We start from the raw sequence: 19,451 nt of genomic DNA, 5'->3' as shown, positions 1-19,451 counted from the left end.
AACTAGCAGTGATAGTTATATTTAATAATTAACAGGTGCAAGAATAGCAGTGGCTCTTAAGAAACAAAGCTCATGTTAATCCTTTCAAAGCTGACTTTAACAGCATTAGTGGTGGCTTTACTAATGTTTCCTCCAACAGTCCTGCTTCATCTGGTCAGTGGTTTGGTCTCTAGCACTTATGAGTCAGCAACAATAACGAATAATTTATAGAATGAAAATACAACTTTAGGGATGAGTTTTCTGGGTGAGTTCAGAGTTCCCATAGCTTTGATGGTGGTTTGCTGACCACTGCCAGGGGGAAACTGAACTTGGTTTTATAATGGGGAACACGTACATTGTCCTTTCAGACCAGACCGAGCCAGCTGCCCTTGCCTGATCCCCCGCATGCCTTGGAAAGGTCAGGATGGGCACACTGGTGCACAGCCTCTGGCTCAGGACCCCAGGAGTGTCCTGGCAGACACCCACAGCTCATGTTAGATGGTGCAATTGTGTGCAGCATCGAAAGCTTCTAAAGAAAGCATAAGAGCCAGAATTGATTAACTGTATAATAACACATTTTATGTCCTCCAAACACCCATCAATTAGAACCGAACAGAGTCACCACTGGGACGGATCCCAGGCTGTCATTATGGGGAACCTTCATACTCTGACTGTCTCGCAGCTCTTCCCCGTTCCTCATCCCATTCCCGGGAAGCTGAACGGGCTTCCTAGCTCAGCTTCAGGAACAGCACAGTGTCAGAGCAGCAAACGCCCTGGCACAACCCTCCCACAAGTGGTAGGCAAAAGTGAAGTGCAACGTTGGAGCAGCCTCCAGGCAGCAGCTCCACGCAGTGCAGCTTCTTCCACAACAGTGCTGGCTCTGGGCCATAGCCACCCTCTCAGCTCCGTGCCTAGGGGAGGGCTTGGGCCATGGGGTTGAAAGAACAAGCCCCCCCAAAACAAAATAAAGAAGTTTTGGTTTAAATAACAACATGACCATCAATCCTAAGGCTTTCAGTCATAACCTCCTTGAGGAAACGTCGCCAATGTTATGTTTCAGAGAGGAATGATTAGTCAACACTGGGGCGTCTTACTCCAGCAATTACCAGGATGATAATAACCCCGGCACATCACCGCAGTCAGAGAACCATCATTGTTAACACCTCCTGAAATGCCTGTTCTGAGCAAGCCTGACTTTCCCAGGCTGTTGCTCCAGGGATCTCCATAATGATTCACCATAATCTAGAGATCATTTTGACACACTGGCAACAAACTGGTCAGCAAAGAGAAAAACATGAGCAGATTAAGCACAGAAACACAAATATTCTTTATGGTGAGGAGTGATGAGTAATTCCAGGGCACAGAGCTCCATCCTGACCTTTTGTGATGAAGTGCAGCCATGAACTTTGTCACCCTCCTGGCTCCTCCGTGTTAATTGCACCATGCCTTTTTCTCCATCCACAAATAGGTTTTGGTCTGCATATATGTGACATGTTGTGGTTAGCCAGGATTTTGGACGGTGTTCATCTCCCGATGTGCATGTTTGAAATAATATTTAAGTTAGGTCTCTCTAGCTTTCTTATTTGGCGTACATCTATTGCTTATGCCACTCGAGAGCCTGGCAATTGACTTTTGTAGGCTGGCACAGAATTGTTACAGGGAGGGAAGAGTAAATTGCATCATGGGAGGATCTACCTCTTATGCATTAACTTTGCAAAATAATATCTTTTGGTTCATTAGCATGTCTTACTGACTCAAGTTTTGGAAACTAAAGAGTATTGCCTTGAAGTTTTGCTGGGCTGATTCATGTGCAAAGATTAAATCTAGATGAGGGATGCGGCACTGTGAGCACTGTGCTTGCCCAAATGTGTGGTGAAACCTTCCTAACTGCTTTGAAAATGTTGCTTGCTCAGAATGGAACAGTTGTTGATACTTGTCAATTTTTTTAATACATTCACAGCTGTGGCCTTTGTATTGCATTTTGAGCATAGCTCTTCTAAAGAATAACTACAGGCACAGGTAACCAAGTGCATTGCTCAGGGCCAGGTAACCCTGAGGAGGAGTGACGGGAAGGTGAAGGCTTCTGCACTCACCCCGTGGGGCTTTTGTGGGGCCCCATGCAGATCCACAGGGCTCAGACTTTCCAAAGCTTTCATATTTAATAAGCTGTTTGGAAAGTTTGCCACTTACTGGGCGTCCCTACCTCAACTGTAAATATGAACCAATTCTCCTCCCAAAGATGTTTTTTTCTTTCCTTGTCTAGTTTTTCCTTGCTGTCAGGCCAAAACCGTCTATTGTTTCATTTATATCAGGGCAGCCAAAAACTTAGCTGCAGTGTTTAGGAAATACTATAATTTATGTTAGACATTTCAAAAGATAGCAGCAGCTGAGCCTAATCCGAGATTCGCCGTGGAAGCAAGTCATTTAGCTTTAGGGCAGCAATTATCTTTTCCATAAAATTGACATAATAACTACCTACTTTCCATAAAATACTAGCGATGGCAAAAAGCAACGAAGAGCAAAACAGCCGGGAAAGTGACAGGCAGCAGGCTTGGAGCTGTTTCACAGTGTTAAAGAGATTAAGGGACTGGTGCAGGTTTATCGCTGGGCTGATCTTCAGGAACAGGCATTGATGAAGACTTTGCAGAGCCCGTGGCATACCAGCAGCTCTCCTGGGCATGCGGTTGACAGCAAGGGCTCCAGACACCAACCCAAGGCCACGTTCATGGCTGGTTCATCATGACCCTGGCCGGGAGCATGTACCGAGGCTTGCCTGAAGCACACACCTAGACTTGCAGGTAAGTTTTGCAGTCCCTGCTGAGTTGCCCTCTCATCAGGGTCTGAGTCACCCATGGTTGAGTCCACAGGAGGGCAGCAGCCCCAGCACGGAGCTGATCGACCAGACCTGCATCCTTGCTGGGTCCTGCAGCCTCACCATCCTCGCCCAGACCCTGCAGGAGAGACCAGCCTGCCCCAGAGCACATACCCCCAGGCTGGGAAGGGAGCTGGGAATAAAGGGGAACCTCCAAATCCTCTGATGGAGACATTTATGAATTGCCCCATCGGACCTTCCCAGCCATGGGAAGATGGGTTCCTGGCGGCTACCAAGTGTCTTTGCTTTGGTGGTTTATCTAGAGCTAGTTTATTGCTCAGGTTTTCCTGTTTTCCTGTGTTTACCTCTCCCTTCAAATATCCAACTAGGATTAGTTGTGTGCCTGGTGGGGAGCTGGGGGGGACAACATTGCTAATTGTGAACGCACAGCATAAAGTTTTTCTAGCCTGGTAGCTTGGGGCTTGACCGGGTGGTTTCCCTAGTAAAAACACTTAGGCAGCTGGCTTTCTAGCGCTTTGAACTACCAAACTCTACTCAATAGAGGGATAAAAACTGCTTTGCTTTTTTTTAAAAATGTTAAAAACGCCATCTTGTTTTAAAATCTGGTCACCTGGAGAGTGAACTTGCACTTCTGGAACTATCGGGCTGAGGGATTCTTCGTGAGCCCCTCTCTTAAACTCGAGCTGAATGGAAACAGCCCTATGTTTTAACCATTGACTGGAAAGGTATCATCATAAAACAAAAGAAAAGCAACTTTACAGTGAAAATCATCAGTTTACTAGAAAAAAAATATCCTGAGAAGATATGGAGATCAACGTGTGTGAAATCATGACCTTTTTTTTTCCAAATCAGTTATTACAGAGTCTTGGGGAATGTAACCCAAGTAATATACTATTAACATTATATTAACATACCACTTTACACGTGTAATACATCAGTGCGTGGTTGTGAAGCACCCTGACTCCCTTTGTTCTGCGGAAGTCTTGGGATATTTCTGGGTGGGTATAATTGCAAGAATGACATGGTATTTCCTAGGCACCAGAAGACTGTGACTTAAAGCAAACATATGTACGTAGCCATTAAGGAAGAACGAAATTAACATAATCTTTAGTACAAAAACAGCACCTGAAATTGCTTGGCATGAGCAGGACACACCTGATGTCCTAAACGGCGTCTGCCTAGAGGGATCCAGTGCTGGCACCAGCCGGGCAGACGTAGGTACCTGGGGCTTTGGCCAGGACATCCAGAAGCAAGTAAGAAACTGGTGGTCCAGGTCCACACGTGACTGTTAACACTTACACGTGAAAAAGAGTTCTTTGCAAAAGCAGGCCGGAAAATTTTTGATGCGGAAATATGAAGAATATCTTGAATCTGGCTCAGTTCGATTTGTTTATAGAAAAGAAGGCTTCCAAATAGGACTGGTTATGAGCTAGAACAGGACCCTCGAAAATATACATTTTGCTGTAATCTAGAGGTGTATACCTAGAAAATGCAGAACCACATTTCTCCACGAATGGGACTTCTGCTCACTGTTTTCTAGACTGCAACCTGGATTATATGACTGAGATCCCGTTTTCACACGGGGGCCTGCAGAGCAGAACCAAATCGTTAATTTTACCTGGGCATCCAGTTTTGAGTGGTCTAGGAAGAGTGTCCAGGCCATTCTCTGTTCCTCTATATAAGGCTGAGTGTCACCAAGAGAGCATTGCAAACAAGTAGCAGAGGAAAAAGGAGATTCAGAAGGCCAATGGTTTGATGCAGCAGCATTTTAATGTAAATGCGAAGTGGAGTAAACATTTGCAGAAAGAATAATGCAGACGAGAAAGAGCATATTTCTAGAGACAAGAAAAGCTAAAATGAATTACCCATTCCAGCGTGACGCATTTCATCGAGACATTCACTTTCCTCACTCTTGCTGAGCCTGACATTCAAATCCCTATGTCTGCTTTGTTTTAAAACCACGGTCAATGTCAAACTGGGTAGAGAAAGCTAAAAGCGCAGAAGTAAGATGCAAAGCCACAAGAATAAAGAAAGCATTAATCTAAGCTAAAGCACTATTAAATGTAGGGTCCTGGTTTTCAGGGGTGCTTCCCTCTCCAGTAGCCATGCCTGTAAATCACATGCCATATCCTTTCACTTCTTTGCTTGTTCTTTTCCCGTGACTATTCTTTTTTTTAAGCTGATTAGATCTTCTTACAGAAGCCCCTCTGGCAAGGATGCTTCCAGCGGGTGGAATAGGTGTAGGAGCACTCCGGCACGCACTGGGGAGCGCACTGGGGAGTGCATGGAGGAGGACATGGAGGAGGACACGGAGGAGGACAAGGAGGAGGACATGGAGGAGCGCACTGGGGCTCGCACTTCGTGGCAAACTGCGTGACGCAGGGCTCCACGCACTCAGCGCCCTTCTGCCCTGAAGCGATTGCCACGCCGGACTCTAACGTGCCAGCCAGCTCGGCTGACTCCGTGGAGCCCACGATAGTTTCCTGCGGGTAGGTGGTGAGGATGGGTCCCGGGAAGGTCACGACCACGGGAGGTGGGAATATAATCACGCGGGAGTCTGGGCAGGCGATGACGCATGGCTCGTTGCAGGCAGCGGCGCGGGGCTCGGGGCATTTCGTGTCGCACGGGACAGAGCATGGCTGGGCACACACAGTTTTCTCGCAGGACATCTTTTAGCTGTGTTGTAGATCTGCAAGGCATGGGAAGGAGCAAATATAAAACCAAAGGAGCCGGTAGGACAGGATCAACAGTTGAGCTAAGCTAAGGTGAGCCCTGAAGAGACACGAGGTGGTAGATAGGTAGATACCCATCCTGTTCTGCTTTGCTTTGCTCTTCTCCTTTGCGGCCTTTCAGAGCCCAATTCATTCCTGCAGACACCAACCTCTTTGGGGCTGCTCCTTAAATAACACCTACTTTCTTCCACGTAATTTGGGCTCCAGGTGGAGTTCAGTAAAATTAGGGTGATACAGCACCAAGCATTGCAGAAATGGAAAACACACGAGGAGTTTTACGGTACTGAATTTATGTATTCTCTGGGCTAAGCAGACAAAAGGCAGAAAGAGGTATATAAACCCTATGTTGTACGTGAGGGAATTGATCCCATAAGGATCCAAAGTACTACATTTTTAGTGCAGCTAGTTTGTAACAGGTGGCTTTAATACTGCATATTTAGTATCAAGCTCACTTGGAAAAATTAAACAAATAAAAGCCTTTTGCAAGATCACAAGGAAAAAGCTGAAGCACAGCAAAAACCTGAAAGCACGTCTCCTGAATTTAAATTTCAGAGGGAGTAAAACTGCTCACAAACCTGGACTGACTTCTACACCTCCTTTATTTCTTTTGAAATAAATTGAAGGGTGGGGAGGTAATTTGGCAAGTGTCATAAAACTACATTTCAGGATGTCATTTCAAACTCATCCAAGTTCCAAATCAAAGCACCAAATGAAGGAGCTAGTTAATCTGTTGTTTCAGATTAAATGGAATATTTGCTTTCAGCTTATTTTTTGCCTAACTGAGCTGCATATTACAAAAGCCTGGGTGGGGTTCAGTTTGACTCAAGCAACTTTTCTTGGATTTTTTTTCCTTTTGTTGTTTTAGACACAATGTCAAAATACCCATTATTCACCTAAACTTTTCCTGACCTTAAACCTTAATCCAGACACCATCTCCAGGTTCCCACCCTTACATTCTACTACATATATAAATTCTACACTCTTGACTTGACCTGTGAATCCCACAGCAGAAAGCAAGCCAGAGAAAATGTATAGCTGAAAAACACACCCGAACACATAACGTACAGCACAAAACATTTATAGTGGATAATATATTCTTACACAGCCGGTTGAATGTTTTGCATAAGACCACTGCTTTGCATAAACAGAACAAAAACACGCAAAGCAACTTCCCAAGGAATGTACAACTAAAGTAGACAATTTCTGGGGTCCCGTTTCTCTGCGTAGCTGTACTGACAGACGATTTAGCAAAGCCCTGGCCATTCCGGCAGACAGCGAATGCCTGAGAGGGTCCCAGGTGGGCCAATTCCAAAATCAGACCAGGAACCCTGTAAGGCCACATCCACAGAGACGCTGTGTCCTAGTAGGTGGATCCAGTCCAAAAGGTGACTGCAGCGATCTCACCATCACAGTATTTATACAGCTTATCTCAATATTTACACGATACCTCTGTCAAAAATTAGATAAAAATTGGAAGCCATAAGGTCAGAACAACACTGCCAGACACATACTGCTGGCTGAGATATTTTAAGGCTATCTAAAAGCTATATGCATTAAATTTCCATAAAGTAATGGAATTAGGTGTCTTTAACATTATCTAGATTTCAGATGTATTTTTAAAGTTCAGTCCGTCAGTGCCATTGGATGAATAATTAGCAAACGAGTCTTTCATGAAAATAAAATCCTGAATATTGCCTAGAAACGCAGAACATTAATCCAAAAATTCAGCCCTGAAGTAAATGCAAAGATTTCAAAAATGATACTTCTTTGCTTTTCTAGGAAGAAGAAGTTATATCAGAATCCAACTTACTCAGTTCACCGAGGAGAAGTCAACAGAACCTGCTGGAAGGTTTCTGAATCATGAATGGTTTTATATACCTTCCTGGACCACCAGGCTGATGCAAGAAAATAACGTCATATTTGTGCATTAGGTTCCATTACTCCCCAAACAAAATTTGACACGTAATTACAGTAATTGTTTTGCTTACTGTTTGTGTTGATTACCCTATTCTCACCAGCACGTGACCTGCGCAGTCCCATCCCCGGATTCCTTTCATTTCACGATTTTCAGCATCAAACCCGTTCCTGCAGCCCTGCGGCGGGACGGCCGCCCGCAGGACGGCTCTCCGGCGCGTGTGGGAGCCCTGACAGAGCTGCAGCTGGGCAGAGGCTTCCCAGGACGCAGCCTTGCCATTCCTTAGAAAACAGGAGTTTGTTTTCCTTGCTTAACATCATGACCTCCAAGAATGCATAAGAGCCTAACCTAGTATTAGTAGTAAGTGTGCTTGCTAGTTTAAAGCTTGTTAGGACGTGTTTACAGAAACTGTAGTCACTGCATGACTGCAGTGTCAGGATTGCCTTGGAGAGACACTCCTAGCAGAGCACAGCATCGCCTCTGGTGGCCTGGCTCCTCGTTTGATGTTCAAGTCTCTTCCAAGGCAAGAATATAACACAGTGCAAGGGTTGACGTGGCAGCCAGAGCCCCAGTTGAGCATGAAAGGTCTCCTCCTCTGCCACACAACTCCTGGCCAAGCCTAGCAAGAAACACGAGGGGAGAAAGCTCATTTTGGTTGACGTGAGGTGGTGAGAGGGATCTTGGAATTGCTCAGTCTGGTTTGGAATAAATCACCCTCCCCTCTGTCCCTTTCACAGCGGTTATGGTCACGGCTGCATCCGAAAAATGTTTATGAACGTGGAGAAGAGCGCTGCGGGAAACTCAAGGTAAGTGAGCAATGCTGTGGCAAAGCTGGTCATTCCCCATTTAACAAACAGCTGGGCCAGAGAAAAGAGGAGCAACAGATTTATTTAGGATTGCTCAGGACGGCTTTGGCGACACAAAGGATTGAGTTCTCAGTACTGGTTTGTGCCCAACTTGACTTGCTGTGATGAAGCAGCAATTCCTGCCATGTTTGAAGCACAGACCCAGCCCCCTCAGGTGATATAATACTATTTAAATCAGCAAATAATCCCTGATTTGGAAAGGTGAATATTTGGCCAACTTGTTTTAAATAGTATTATTATGCTAACAAATGCAGAGCTGGCTTTTAATCAAAAATAAACAAAGGGATCCAAATTCCCAGGGGGTTTATCATTGCCTGATTCAGAGAATCACATGGGTGGCCCTGACATATATATTTCAAAGTGACGCTATGATTCAATACTGTGGAGTTTAATACTGGCAGCCTGTTATTAACATCATAACACCACAACACTTTGCATGTATAAAACATTAGTGGGTGTTTGCAAAACTATCTGAAAGCATTTCCTCAGAACAATTCCAATAAGTGTTCTTGCCTAGAGGATCCTCCAAAATCACCCTGCTTCCAAGGGGTAATTGATAGCGTAGAAGTTGCAACAACAATAAGCAAAAATGTTGAGTACGTATGGAAATGAGGGAGGGGAAAATGAACCCAGAAACTGATCTGTGTGTGCATGTAGACTTTGTTTGGGCTGGCACGTCCCAAGATCATGGTGACAACCAGAACTCTCACCCAGCCAGAGCTACACACCTGACTTGTACTGGTCTGGAGCTATGCAGGGGAGATGAGACATGCCGCTGCGAGAGGATTTGAATAGTGTCTGACAGGTGCTGGTTTTTATAGGCACAGCCCAACACATCGACCTCTGGCAGCTTTGGAAAAGCGTGGAGTGGCTGGCGTTCACCTCCAGCTCCTTCCAGTGGTGCCAAACCTGCCGGGCAATTTTTGCCACGACTCGTCCTGTACTCTTGCTAACGCTCGGCTGGCGTGGCAGCATCCTCCCCTTAGCTTTCGCCCTGTGTTTGGCTCTCTAAGAGGCATTTCCAGCATCAGGTGTTCATCCTTTGCTCCGTGTCTGACTCACAAAACCCATGGCAGGAGCAGGGCTGGAGGATGAGCTGCTCTCACGCTCCTGTCATGAGCTCGCTTACCCAAAACAGCTCCAGAGGGAGCTTTTGAGTGAGCCCAGCTTTCACACACATATATGCATTTATTCTCCTGCATATATTTATTTATTTACATGTAAGAAATCAGCGATAAGGAAGTAATCGTACTGTTGGTAAAGTACTTCAAACTGCTGAAGTAACAAATGCTGCTGTGAACAGGAGAATTAAATGAGTATGAATTGCCTGAGAAGGTGAACATTCTTCAAAAATGGTGCCGAGCAATGCCAAGGGCTTAAAAAAAATAACTGTTTAGCAATAAAACAGAATTACAGGAAATCATTGTGGAAGAGAAATGGTGGGGTTGCCCAACTGATACTCTCCCCTAAATTATTGCTGGAAGAGATTTCCCTAAGCTGTTCTTAAAAGTGTTTCAGTATTGAGATTCCGTCGTCTCACTTGCAAATCTGTCAGCACCTGGCTGCTCCTGCAATCGCAAAGTGGGGCGGCCTTTTTCCCTCAAACTAATCTGTCTGCTTTGTTGCAGTATGAGGTGATGACTTCATCTCCTGTTTTCCCACTGAATAAAGGGGATTTTATTGCCTTCCTCCTTGAAGTAGTGCTTTATTATTTTATTTTCCTTCTTATGACACTCTCTAAAATAAAGCATAGTTTCTGTGAAATAGGACCAAGAAGACACTTAAACAAACACAAGTAACTGCAAGGAGAGGGGAGGAGACTTCTCTAATTAGGAAACGCTGTAATTAGAGAAGGAATAATGTGCAAGCATTTAATTTTAACTATAATTAACTGTTGGAATAATTTGCCAGAGATGAGTGATTCCATACCGACTTTAAATCAAAAGTGTGTGGGTGTTCAGTCAAAAGGTGTGTGATAGTTTACAGAGAAATTATGGAACAGAGAGAAAGTACTGGGTAATATTTTCTGGTTCACGTTGTCCAGAAGATCCTTCCTGGCCAAAAAATCTGGAGGCATGAGAATACAAAATATCTGTTAGGACTTAAGGTACGATGTGGCACCAGTACCCAGTCTCAGAACCTGCCATGTTTTCATTCCGATTGGAAGAATAGCACAAATAGCAGAGAAAGAAAACCTATGTGCACACATGCCAGGAGAAAATCAGGTATTGCAAGATTTCCGATTAAATTAAGAAAAACATAAACTGCAGGCTAGACAATTATGTAATAAACTGTGCAGTTATGTCTATATTGACAATAAAATTGTGTCTACAGTTCATATAAACACAGTAGACATCGCTTCAACTTAGCTGGTGTGGCTTCTTTTGGCATCGAAAGAATTTTTTCCCATGATCTTAAAATCTGGGCAGAGACCTGTGACTCACCATCTCCTGCTTTCACTAGGCAGGAGAAGTCTGTGAGGACTCACCGCTTTGGCCTTGCTTTTCTCTCCACTGCCTTTCCAGACCTTCAGAGGCACAGAAGAGACAACGGCAAATCATATTTATTATTTCTGTAAGTCTGTTTTTGTCTTTCCTCTTATTCACATTTAGCTCTTACACAGACACATCCATGTGCTTCATGTTAGTCAGCAGCGTAGTCTGACCAGATTAATACAGATGAGTCATGTTGTTACGGGAAAGTGTCTTCATAACAATTAAGAGGAGCAGGGAACACTGCATCGAGAGAGAGCTGAAGGGCATGTGCGGACGCAAATCTAAATATTCAGTGTTTCTTTAAGAAAAATCTAAAAACCAGAGCCCTTCACATGCAAGAATTATTATGTTACAATTAATTAAAACTGATACTGTATGTTCCTGTTTTCAAGAGGAGCATGTCTGCCACCAGGTCATATTTCTACGAAGGCATCAACTGATTTACCTGTTTGATTCTGTACCAGGTGAAACTATGAGCAAATACTAAAGGATGTGGTGCAAAATTTATGTTTCCCCCATCAAACACACTGTAATAAAGGGGCCCCGATTCTCCTCCAGGACACTCATGGGTTTCTCAGGGCTATTGCTGAATTACCCAAAAGATTACTTGAAAACACAAGTTACAAAGTAAAAAACAAAATAGAGGGTTGAGTTTGAATGCAGCATAGCTTTAATGTGAGGGAAGCACAGGGTACATTGGTGAAGAGAGGCACGCGGAGCACAGAGGACATTCCCCAGGGCTTTGGGAAGTCATGCAGCTCCACACGTGCCAGCAAAGTCAATGGCTTGGACATCACCGGGTCTCAGCTGCCCCTGCGAGGTCAGCACAGCCCAGGGCTGCGGCAGCGTGAGATGTTGCCTCTTCAGAAAAAGCCGGAGCCACAGCTTCCTCCACCAAACCTCCGGGAACTAGAGTAGCTGCCCCCGCCAAAGGACCGGCCTCCTCCAAAGGAGCCCCCACCGTAGGAGCTGCCTCCTCCGCAGGAGCCCCCAAAGCCCCCGCCCATGGAGCTGGAGCCGAAGGATCTTCTGCCTCTGTATGAGCTTCCAAACGACCTGCTTCCTCCGTAGGAGCCCCCAGAGCCAAATGAACTACCCCCATGGAACTGCCCCCACCGTAGGAGCCTCCCATGCCCATGGAACTGCCCCCACCGTAGGAACCTCCCATCCCTAATGAACTGCTTCCTCCGTAGGAGCCCCCAGAGCCAAAGGAGCCCCCTGATTCAAGAGAGCCCATTCCTCCTGAAAACCCTCCAATGGGTGATGGGAAGGAGGTGCCCACGATGCTCTCCTGAGGGCAGGAGCTGAGGATGGGGCCTGGGAAGGTGATGACCACGGGTGGTGCGTAGACCACGGCCCGGGAGTCCCCACAGGAGGTGACGCATGGCTGGCTCCAGGCGTTGGCGAAGGGCTCTGGGCAGGTCACCTCGCAGGGTGAGGAGCATCTGCTGCTCATGAGCTGTCCTCCTGAAGACATCTTTTGTGATGTAGATAGACCTGCAGCACAGGTTAAGGAGTAAAAGTAAAATGAATATGCCGTTCGGTGCCTTTACACAATTGCCCTGATGATACAAGCTGTACGTTTCTTGGCAGAAAGGATTATTTTCTTGTAAAGATAAGAACTCTTCTTGTGGAGATACCTAGTTTAATCCAGTCTGAAACATTATTTTTCTGCATGGCTACAGCTAAATAATACAGGCACAAATACAACTTCTCTTGCCCTCCAGTGTAGCTGCCAGTAAGGCAACATATACAATCCTAAAGCACCTTTAGCCGGTCGTTGTTCTGAGAGCATATCTTATTGTCTTCCACCACTAGTTCTGTTAAGGACAAATCACTGATTTATTCATCCCAGATATTACATTCTTTTGGAAACAGGTGTGACCTGTATTATAAGGAGAAATCAACAGTGGTTCTTGCCATATATATATGGGGGGGTGCACACACACGTATTTTAATAAATCCCAGCATCCCAGACTGGTGGGGGTGGGAAGGGCCCTCTGGAGCTCCCCCATCCCACCCCCCACCAGAGCAGGGGCCCCGCCAGCAGTGGCACAGGACGGCGTCCAGGTGGGTTTGGGATGGCTCCAGAGGGGGAGACTCCCCCACCTCTCTGGGCAGCCTGTGCCACTGCTCTGCCGCCCTCAAAGTAAATGCCAAAGCTGTAAGTTGTTAGGCTGTAACTTCCTTATCAAATGAAGAAGATTTAATTGGCACTTTCCCTTTGTGGTTTGGAGGAACGCAGCCTCGCATTTTAAGACCTGCATCTACCAATGGTTACTGCTGAACAGCTACAAAAAACTTATCCGCTTAAGAAATAAACCAAACCTGATATAACTGATCATTGCAGAGTACTGACATAGAATTCATGCCCAAGTTAAACACCGGTAGCAGCATCCCAGTTAATATAAAGGAACTCAAAGGAAGAGTACTTACCGGGCTGACGGAGAAAACCAGACTGAAGAGAAGTTGTTGGTGAACCTGGGGGAAATGCAGCGCTTTATATACCCCTGCAGACTGCTGCCAGGACATGCGACACACTTTCGTACATGGGGCATAATAGTTAGCCAGCAAAACATTTTGCTGTATAAGCTACTTCTAATTGCAATAATTGTTTTGATAACCGATAATGATTAGTAAATCAGCTCCACATCATACAATATGCGCAACACACCCTTTGTCTTACTTTAATCCTTAAATAGTTTTTATATTAATTTTATGACTAGTGCCATCTCCTGACCTCATTTGAATTGCAATGGTAGCGAATTGAACTCCCTTTGCTTAGCAAGGTAAAGGTATCAATCTTAAGCGAGATAAAAACAGCAGTTTGGCTTTGTCAGGAGAAATGCCTTTTGTTCTGCAGAAGATTCCACTTAAATTTAGAATTGCACAGAGTTGGGAAAACTGTGAATTTAATCTTTATAGCTCCTTAGATGGGAGGGGTCATTTTTTCTGCCTGTTTAACATCCACCCAAGTAACTGCTTACAGAAGTGCCCAATCACATGCCCACGGTCATCCAAGTAAGTACAAGGAAGCACCATGTGAGAACATGGAGTAATTTTATTCTTATCCTTCTCCTTTTGTAACCTTTCAGGAGAGTTGCGGTATTCTAGCAAGACGCATTGCTGTTGTCCAGGTGGCATAATTTGAGAAAAAATATAATCTTTTTGGATATGGAATGGAAGCACGCAAAGCGTATAAATATAATTAAATTTAAAACAAAATAAAACCATCTTAGTAGGGTTTTTTTTCAAGAAAAAGACCTCAGTATTCCTGGACTAGTACTTAAAAGCCTCATATATTAGAATATACAGATACAAGTGCATAAATAGGAAGAGATATCTCTAAGCAAAATTTCCTTTATCAATAACCAGAAACATAGTGAGAAAATGTGACGTGATCAATATCTGTGTGTGGTCGTAACAGACAAACAGCACACCGATTAGTGCCAGCTTTATCAAACACCCAACGTAAACTGTTTTTTTTTCTAAATCAAAGTAAACTAAAGTAATTCTAGATTTTGACTCTCAGTCACAGCTGTGGGAGGAAAGAAACTGCAGCCTATCTGAATCTAAATGGTTGGGTTTCCAGCCTGTTCTGCTTATCATTCTATGTTTAATACCATTATAATGTTTACATTTAATGATTATGTTTAATGTTTATACCATTTATATCACCAGATTTCTGGTGTTTTCAAGCTTAATTAGAAAATAGAGCACAGGGAGCTTATAAGGTTAAGATCTTGCATCAGAATGCGAACGAGTCCTGTCAGGCATCAGTGGGCAGCCCTTGATTTGACAGGTTTGCTAGTCAGCAATTCTTCGTTAACTCCTCAGTTAATATGAATCTTCCTGGTTTCCTACAGGTGGGTTAAGAAATGGGAATTCACAGGAAGAACCCTGGGCACTGCTGCTGTTTCTCACATTTCAGCACCACTGGCAAGCAGTAGCACTTCTATTAACCACCCCGCTATTTGCAATCCAGATTTTGAAGAAGAAAAATGGAATATTGTGTACGAAACCTGTCTATCAGCTTGATATAACCCTCAGATGCATCTACACTCATTCCAGTTTCAACTCCAGTGAGGGCCAGGGACAACATCAGCTGCCAGGTGACTTTGTCAGGGTCAGAGTACAAAATCACACACGAGGTGTGTAGTGCTTGTAACGTGACTTGGAATTAAGAATAAAGTCGTGATCACATCACTTAAGAGAACAATTAGAACAATTAAAGAAATAATCCATACAGCAAAACATAGTTTGGCAACTCGTAGGAAGGTCTTGCACAAAGCATGGCTCACATCCCACTGGTGGTCTGAAGAGGTATATAAGAGCGCTCTGAACGCCTCAGTTCCATCAACGACAGCTCTTCGTCTCCAGTTCTACAGACCTGGTGAGTTGGATCCTCTTCATTCTCTATATGAACCATTAGGAAAATATTTTCAGTATTTAACTGAGGACTTAGTCTTCTGCAGAAAGTGTGATGCTAAGCAATGCCGTTTGCCTTTTCTCAGACATTAATTTTTATAGTCATATAAATGTACGCATTTGTAGACACAGCTGACAGGCAACAAAGCTGGTGAAAGATCTTGAGAATAAGTCTTATAAGGAGAGGCTGAGGGACATGGGGTTGTTCAGTGTGAAGAAAAGGAGGCTCAGGGAAGACCTTATTGCTCTTTACGAGTACCTGAAAGGAGGTTGTACATAGGTGGGCATTGGTCTCTTCTCACAAGCTACAGCCAAAAGGACAAGAGGAAACAGCCTCAAGTTTCGCCAGGGGAGGTCTAGGTTAGACATTAGGAAAAACTGCTATGCTGAAAGGGTTATCAAAGACTGGAACATGCTGCCCAGGGAAGTGGTTGAATCGCCATCCTTGGATGTATATAAAAGCCATCTAGGTATGGTGCTCAGGGATGTGGTTTAGAAGTGGACCTGGTAGAGTTAGATAATGGTTGGACTTGATGATCTTAAAGGTCTTTCCAACCATAATGATTCTGTGAACTATAAGTCTGGATTTCCACAGGAACTTGGAGCAATTCGATGTTGTGTGTTAGCTCCAGAGGTATATATTATAATCCAACAAAATTTAGAAGATGAGCTGCTTCCAAAGACACACGGACTTTGGTTTTGCTCTCCATGATTACCAGTAGTTCTAGAGCAGCAGAAAGTACTTTAGGAAGTAGCAGGTGTTAGTGCCTGCATGTTCAGAAAAACTTATGAAAGAGAGAAACCTGAGTAATTCTAAACACTCTTCTTCTACCCTTTCTTCATGCTCGTGAAAGACATCAGATCTGCAAGCTTTTTTCCCTCTGGCATTCTGGCATTGTACTTACATTTTATCTCCTGCTGCAGGTCTATCTACATCACAAAAGATGTCTTCAGGAGGACAGCTCATGAGCAGCAGATGCTCCTCACCCTGCGAGGTGACCTGCCCAGAGCCCTTCGCCAACGCCTGGAGCCAGCCATGCGTCACCTCCTGTGGGGACTCCCGGGCCGTGGTCTACGCACCACCCGTGGTCATCACCTTCCCAGGCCCCATCCTCAGCTCCTGCCCTCAGGAGAGCATCGTGGGCACCTCCTTCCCATCACCCATTGGAGGGTTTTCAGGAGGAATGGGCTCTCTTGAATCAGGGGGCTCCTTTGGCTCTGGGGGCTCCTACGGAGGAAGCAGTTCATTAGGGATGGGAGGTTCCTACGGTGGGGGCAGTTCCATGGGCATGGGAGGCTCCTACGGTGGGGGCAGTTCCATGGGCATGGGAGGCTCCTATGGAGGCAGCAGTTCCATGGGCATGGGGGGCTCCTACGGTGCGGGCAGTTCCATGGGCATGGGGGGCTCCTACGGAGGCAGCAGTTCCATGGGCATGGGGGGCTCCTACGGGGGCAGCAGTTGCCGAGGAATGGGGGGCTTGTCCGGAGGGGGTAGTTCATTTGGCTCTGGGGGCTCCTACGGAGGAAGCAGGTCGTTTGGAAGCTCATACAGAGGCAGAAGATCCTTCGGCTCCAGCTCCATGGGCGGGGGCTTTGGGGGCTCCTGCGGAGGAGGCAGCTCCTACGGTGGGGGCTCCTTTGGAGGAGGCCGGTCCTTTGGCGGGGGCAGCTACTCTAGTTCCCGGAGGTTTGGTGGAGGAAGCTGTGGCTCCGGCTTTTTCTGAAGAGGCAACATCTCACGCTGCCGCAGCCCTGGGCTGTGCTGACCTCGCAGGGGCAGCTGAGACCTGGTGATGTCCAAGCCATTGACTTTGCTGGCACGTGTGGAGCTGCATGACTTCCCAAAGCCCTGGGGAATGTCCTCTGTGCTCCGCGTGCCTCTCTTCACCAATGTACCCCGTGCTTCTCTCACATTAAAGCTATGCTGCATCAGTACATTTGCCTAACGTTGTCTTTTTCACCTTTTTATCTACAAACAACTTTGGTTGTGAAACTCATTGCCATGAAGGCAGCTGACAGCTTAAAACTTTCTGTCTTAAGTCTTTAGAGACTGTGGAGGCTTTGGAGCGGTGCAAAATGTTGCACCCTGTGACACATTTTAGGATTCCTGCCGCTGAACTGGAATTCTGCTTCCTGACAATGTGTGATTATCTTACCGCCAAGCCGCGGAGCTACATAATGACTGCAAACAAATTATCTAATTGTTTTCAAATTGAGCGTGTTTCTTCAGTCATATTAACATTTTGCTTGGAGCTGGTGAGTTTGTTGTCTGCAGTCATTAAATAAATCACAGATTAAAATTCCTTAACTTCTTTAAACACAGGAAACTTTAGTGATTGCTTAGTCATGTGAGTATCCTCTAAATCATTTTATGTCTATCTCCAGAAAAGCTGTCAATTAAAATTTTTGTTATTTCAATTTTCACCTTAGTTTTAACAAAGAGATGAAAGTCAGATTTTTTCAAAGCAGGACCAGGAATCTCTGACAGGGATATTCTGTGTTCTGTCTCTGCTAATAGTCCCTGTGTTTCAGTTCATCTTTCTTGACATTCTGAACATGAACGATTCCATAGTTCAACATGAAGTATGAAAAAAAATCTTATAAAAAACCCTGTCTTTGGTTTCTGATCTCCCTCGTGTTTTCCAAGCAACATCAAATGGAGTAGAGCCAGGATTTAATGCATCTTTAGCACTTCTCTTGGAGACTCACCCATCAGTCTCAGTGTTTCTACTCCCAGCAATAGCTACAGAGAACAACAACACAAGGTATTATTTCTGGTCTCATGTCACTCATCACTTATGAAAGTCTCTTGCACATCCCAGTGACATGAAAGCACATTATGCTGTCATATAAATGACACCCTCTGATGGGGCCACAGTCAAAAGAAATTCATAAATGTCTTCAGGTATTTAACACCACAAGTTCAAGGTGACAAATCTCAGAAATCAAGTAAGGCTCATGTGGTTTTCTTCGGTTACCATTCACAGTCCCCAGACAAATGTGGTTTTATATTATTTTGCATTCTTTAGGTGCTCTTGACAACATATTTAAATTGCCTAAACCTCAGACGTCTCCAGGGAACCATGATAATTCCTATAAACTGATTCTGAATGAAATACGGTGACAGAATGGATGAACAAACAGACTCTTTCTGAAGAGACGAGCTGGGCTATACCACAGAGTGTAAAATTAAAAAAAAACCTTATGAATTTCCAGTCTTCATCTGACTGTGTCTCATCCCTTAACCTTTTTTTTCCCTGATACTTTTACCCATTGGCCAGGGAGAGATAAGAAGCAGCTTGAGCTCTTCCAAAGAAGTTTTGTGCATGTGTCATTTTAAATCTCATCCCTCACTTGACACGAAATGAAACAGCTGCACTGATGAAAAATGATTTATCGGAGTGTTTTCTGTAGCAAGTGACTTGCATTTGCTATCTGTTCCTAAACCAGAACAAAGTATTGTGCCATCAGCTTCAGAAACCTCTGTGCCCTACAGAGATGTAATGCTGAACTGCTTTGTGTGCTTAAATTTTGAATGTTTCGTTCAAGCACCCTTTTCACAACACCTTTAGTACTTAAGCAATTACTATTATATTACCATAAAAACACGTCATTGTTGCTCACAGGCTATGTAACCAGCTCTGGGAAGCCTAATGAGCTAGTGGAAAGGATAGGACCAAAACGGTCTTGTGGAGAAAGAAAAGCTGAACAAAATTTGATGATGCAGGAGGATTTTAATACAAAGGGGCAATGGGATACACTGCAGAATGAGATGGCACACAACACAAAGCGACACTTCAACCATGCCAGGGAAGGGCACAGGACTTACTGCCAGGGAAGGGTCCATCTTCCACTGGTTGTTCTTCTCCTGTCACAGTGTTATTGACAATCTCTGTGTCAGACCTTTCAAAAAAATTTTTTTTTCTTACATTGGCACAATGAAAGTAGGGATCTAGCATTGTGAGATGATTAACAGAAGCTGTCATCAATAATAGACAAAGTGAAAAATGCAAGAAAGAGGTGTGGGCCCGGTTTTCAGAGGTACCGAGCAAGGGTGGCTCCCGTTGATGCAATGGGCTTTCGCCATCTCTCAAAGCCAGTCCCAGCTGCGGATCCAGATCTTGTGTTTTCACCTCCTAAGTTCTTGCATGGTCCGCAGGTAGTTGGGCTGCCTTAAAACGAGCCACAGCTTCCAAGGCGGGA

At 44.8% G+C, this 19,451-nt stretch overlaps 2 protein-coding genes across 2 annotated transcripts in view; both read right to left on the bottom strand.

The window, feature by feature from the left end:
* Window positions 1-4,995: 4,995 nt before the first annotated feature.
* On the bottom strand, window positions 4,996-5,481 carry LOC104294454 (feather keratin Cos1-1/Cos1-3/Cos2-1-like). The gene has a single exon (XM_009894069.1). It carries the CDS (start codon window positions 5,479-5,481, stop codon window positions 4,996-4,998), a length of 486 nt encoding a protein of 161 aa, XP_009892371.1.
* Window positions 5,482-18,906: 13,425 nt separating this feature from the next.
* The window catches only part of LOC104294443 (feather keratin 4-like), a 1,049-nt gene continuing 504 nt past the window's right edge, over window positions 18,907-19,451 (bottom strand). Inside the window, exon 2 of the mRNA XM_009894059.1 lies at window positions 18,907-18,934. Within this exon, the coding sequence (XP_009892361.1) occupies window positions 18,907-18,934 (28 nt within the window). The remainder of the gene's footprint in view (window positions 18,935-19,451) is intronic.

Source organism: Charadrius vociferus, unplaced genomic scaffold, assembly GCF_000708025.1.
Source record: "Charadrius vociferus isolate BGI_N301 unplaced genomic scaffold, ASM70802v2 scaffold900, whole genome shotgun sequence".
NCBI lineage: Eukaryota > Metazoa > Chordata > Aves > Charadriiformes > Charadriidae > Charadrius > Charadrius vociferus.
This window is presented reverse-complemented; position numbering and strand designations above follow the sequence as displayed.

Excerpts from the sequence above, each read along its gene's own strand:
- LOC104294454 (XM_009894069.1), bottom strand. The coding sequence starts at position 5,481 with ATGTCCTGCGAGAAAACTGTGTGTGCCCAGCCATGCTCTGTCCCGTGC.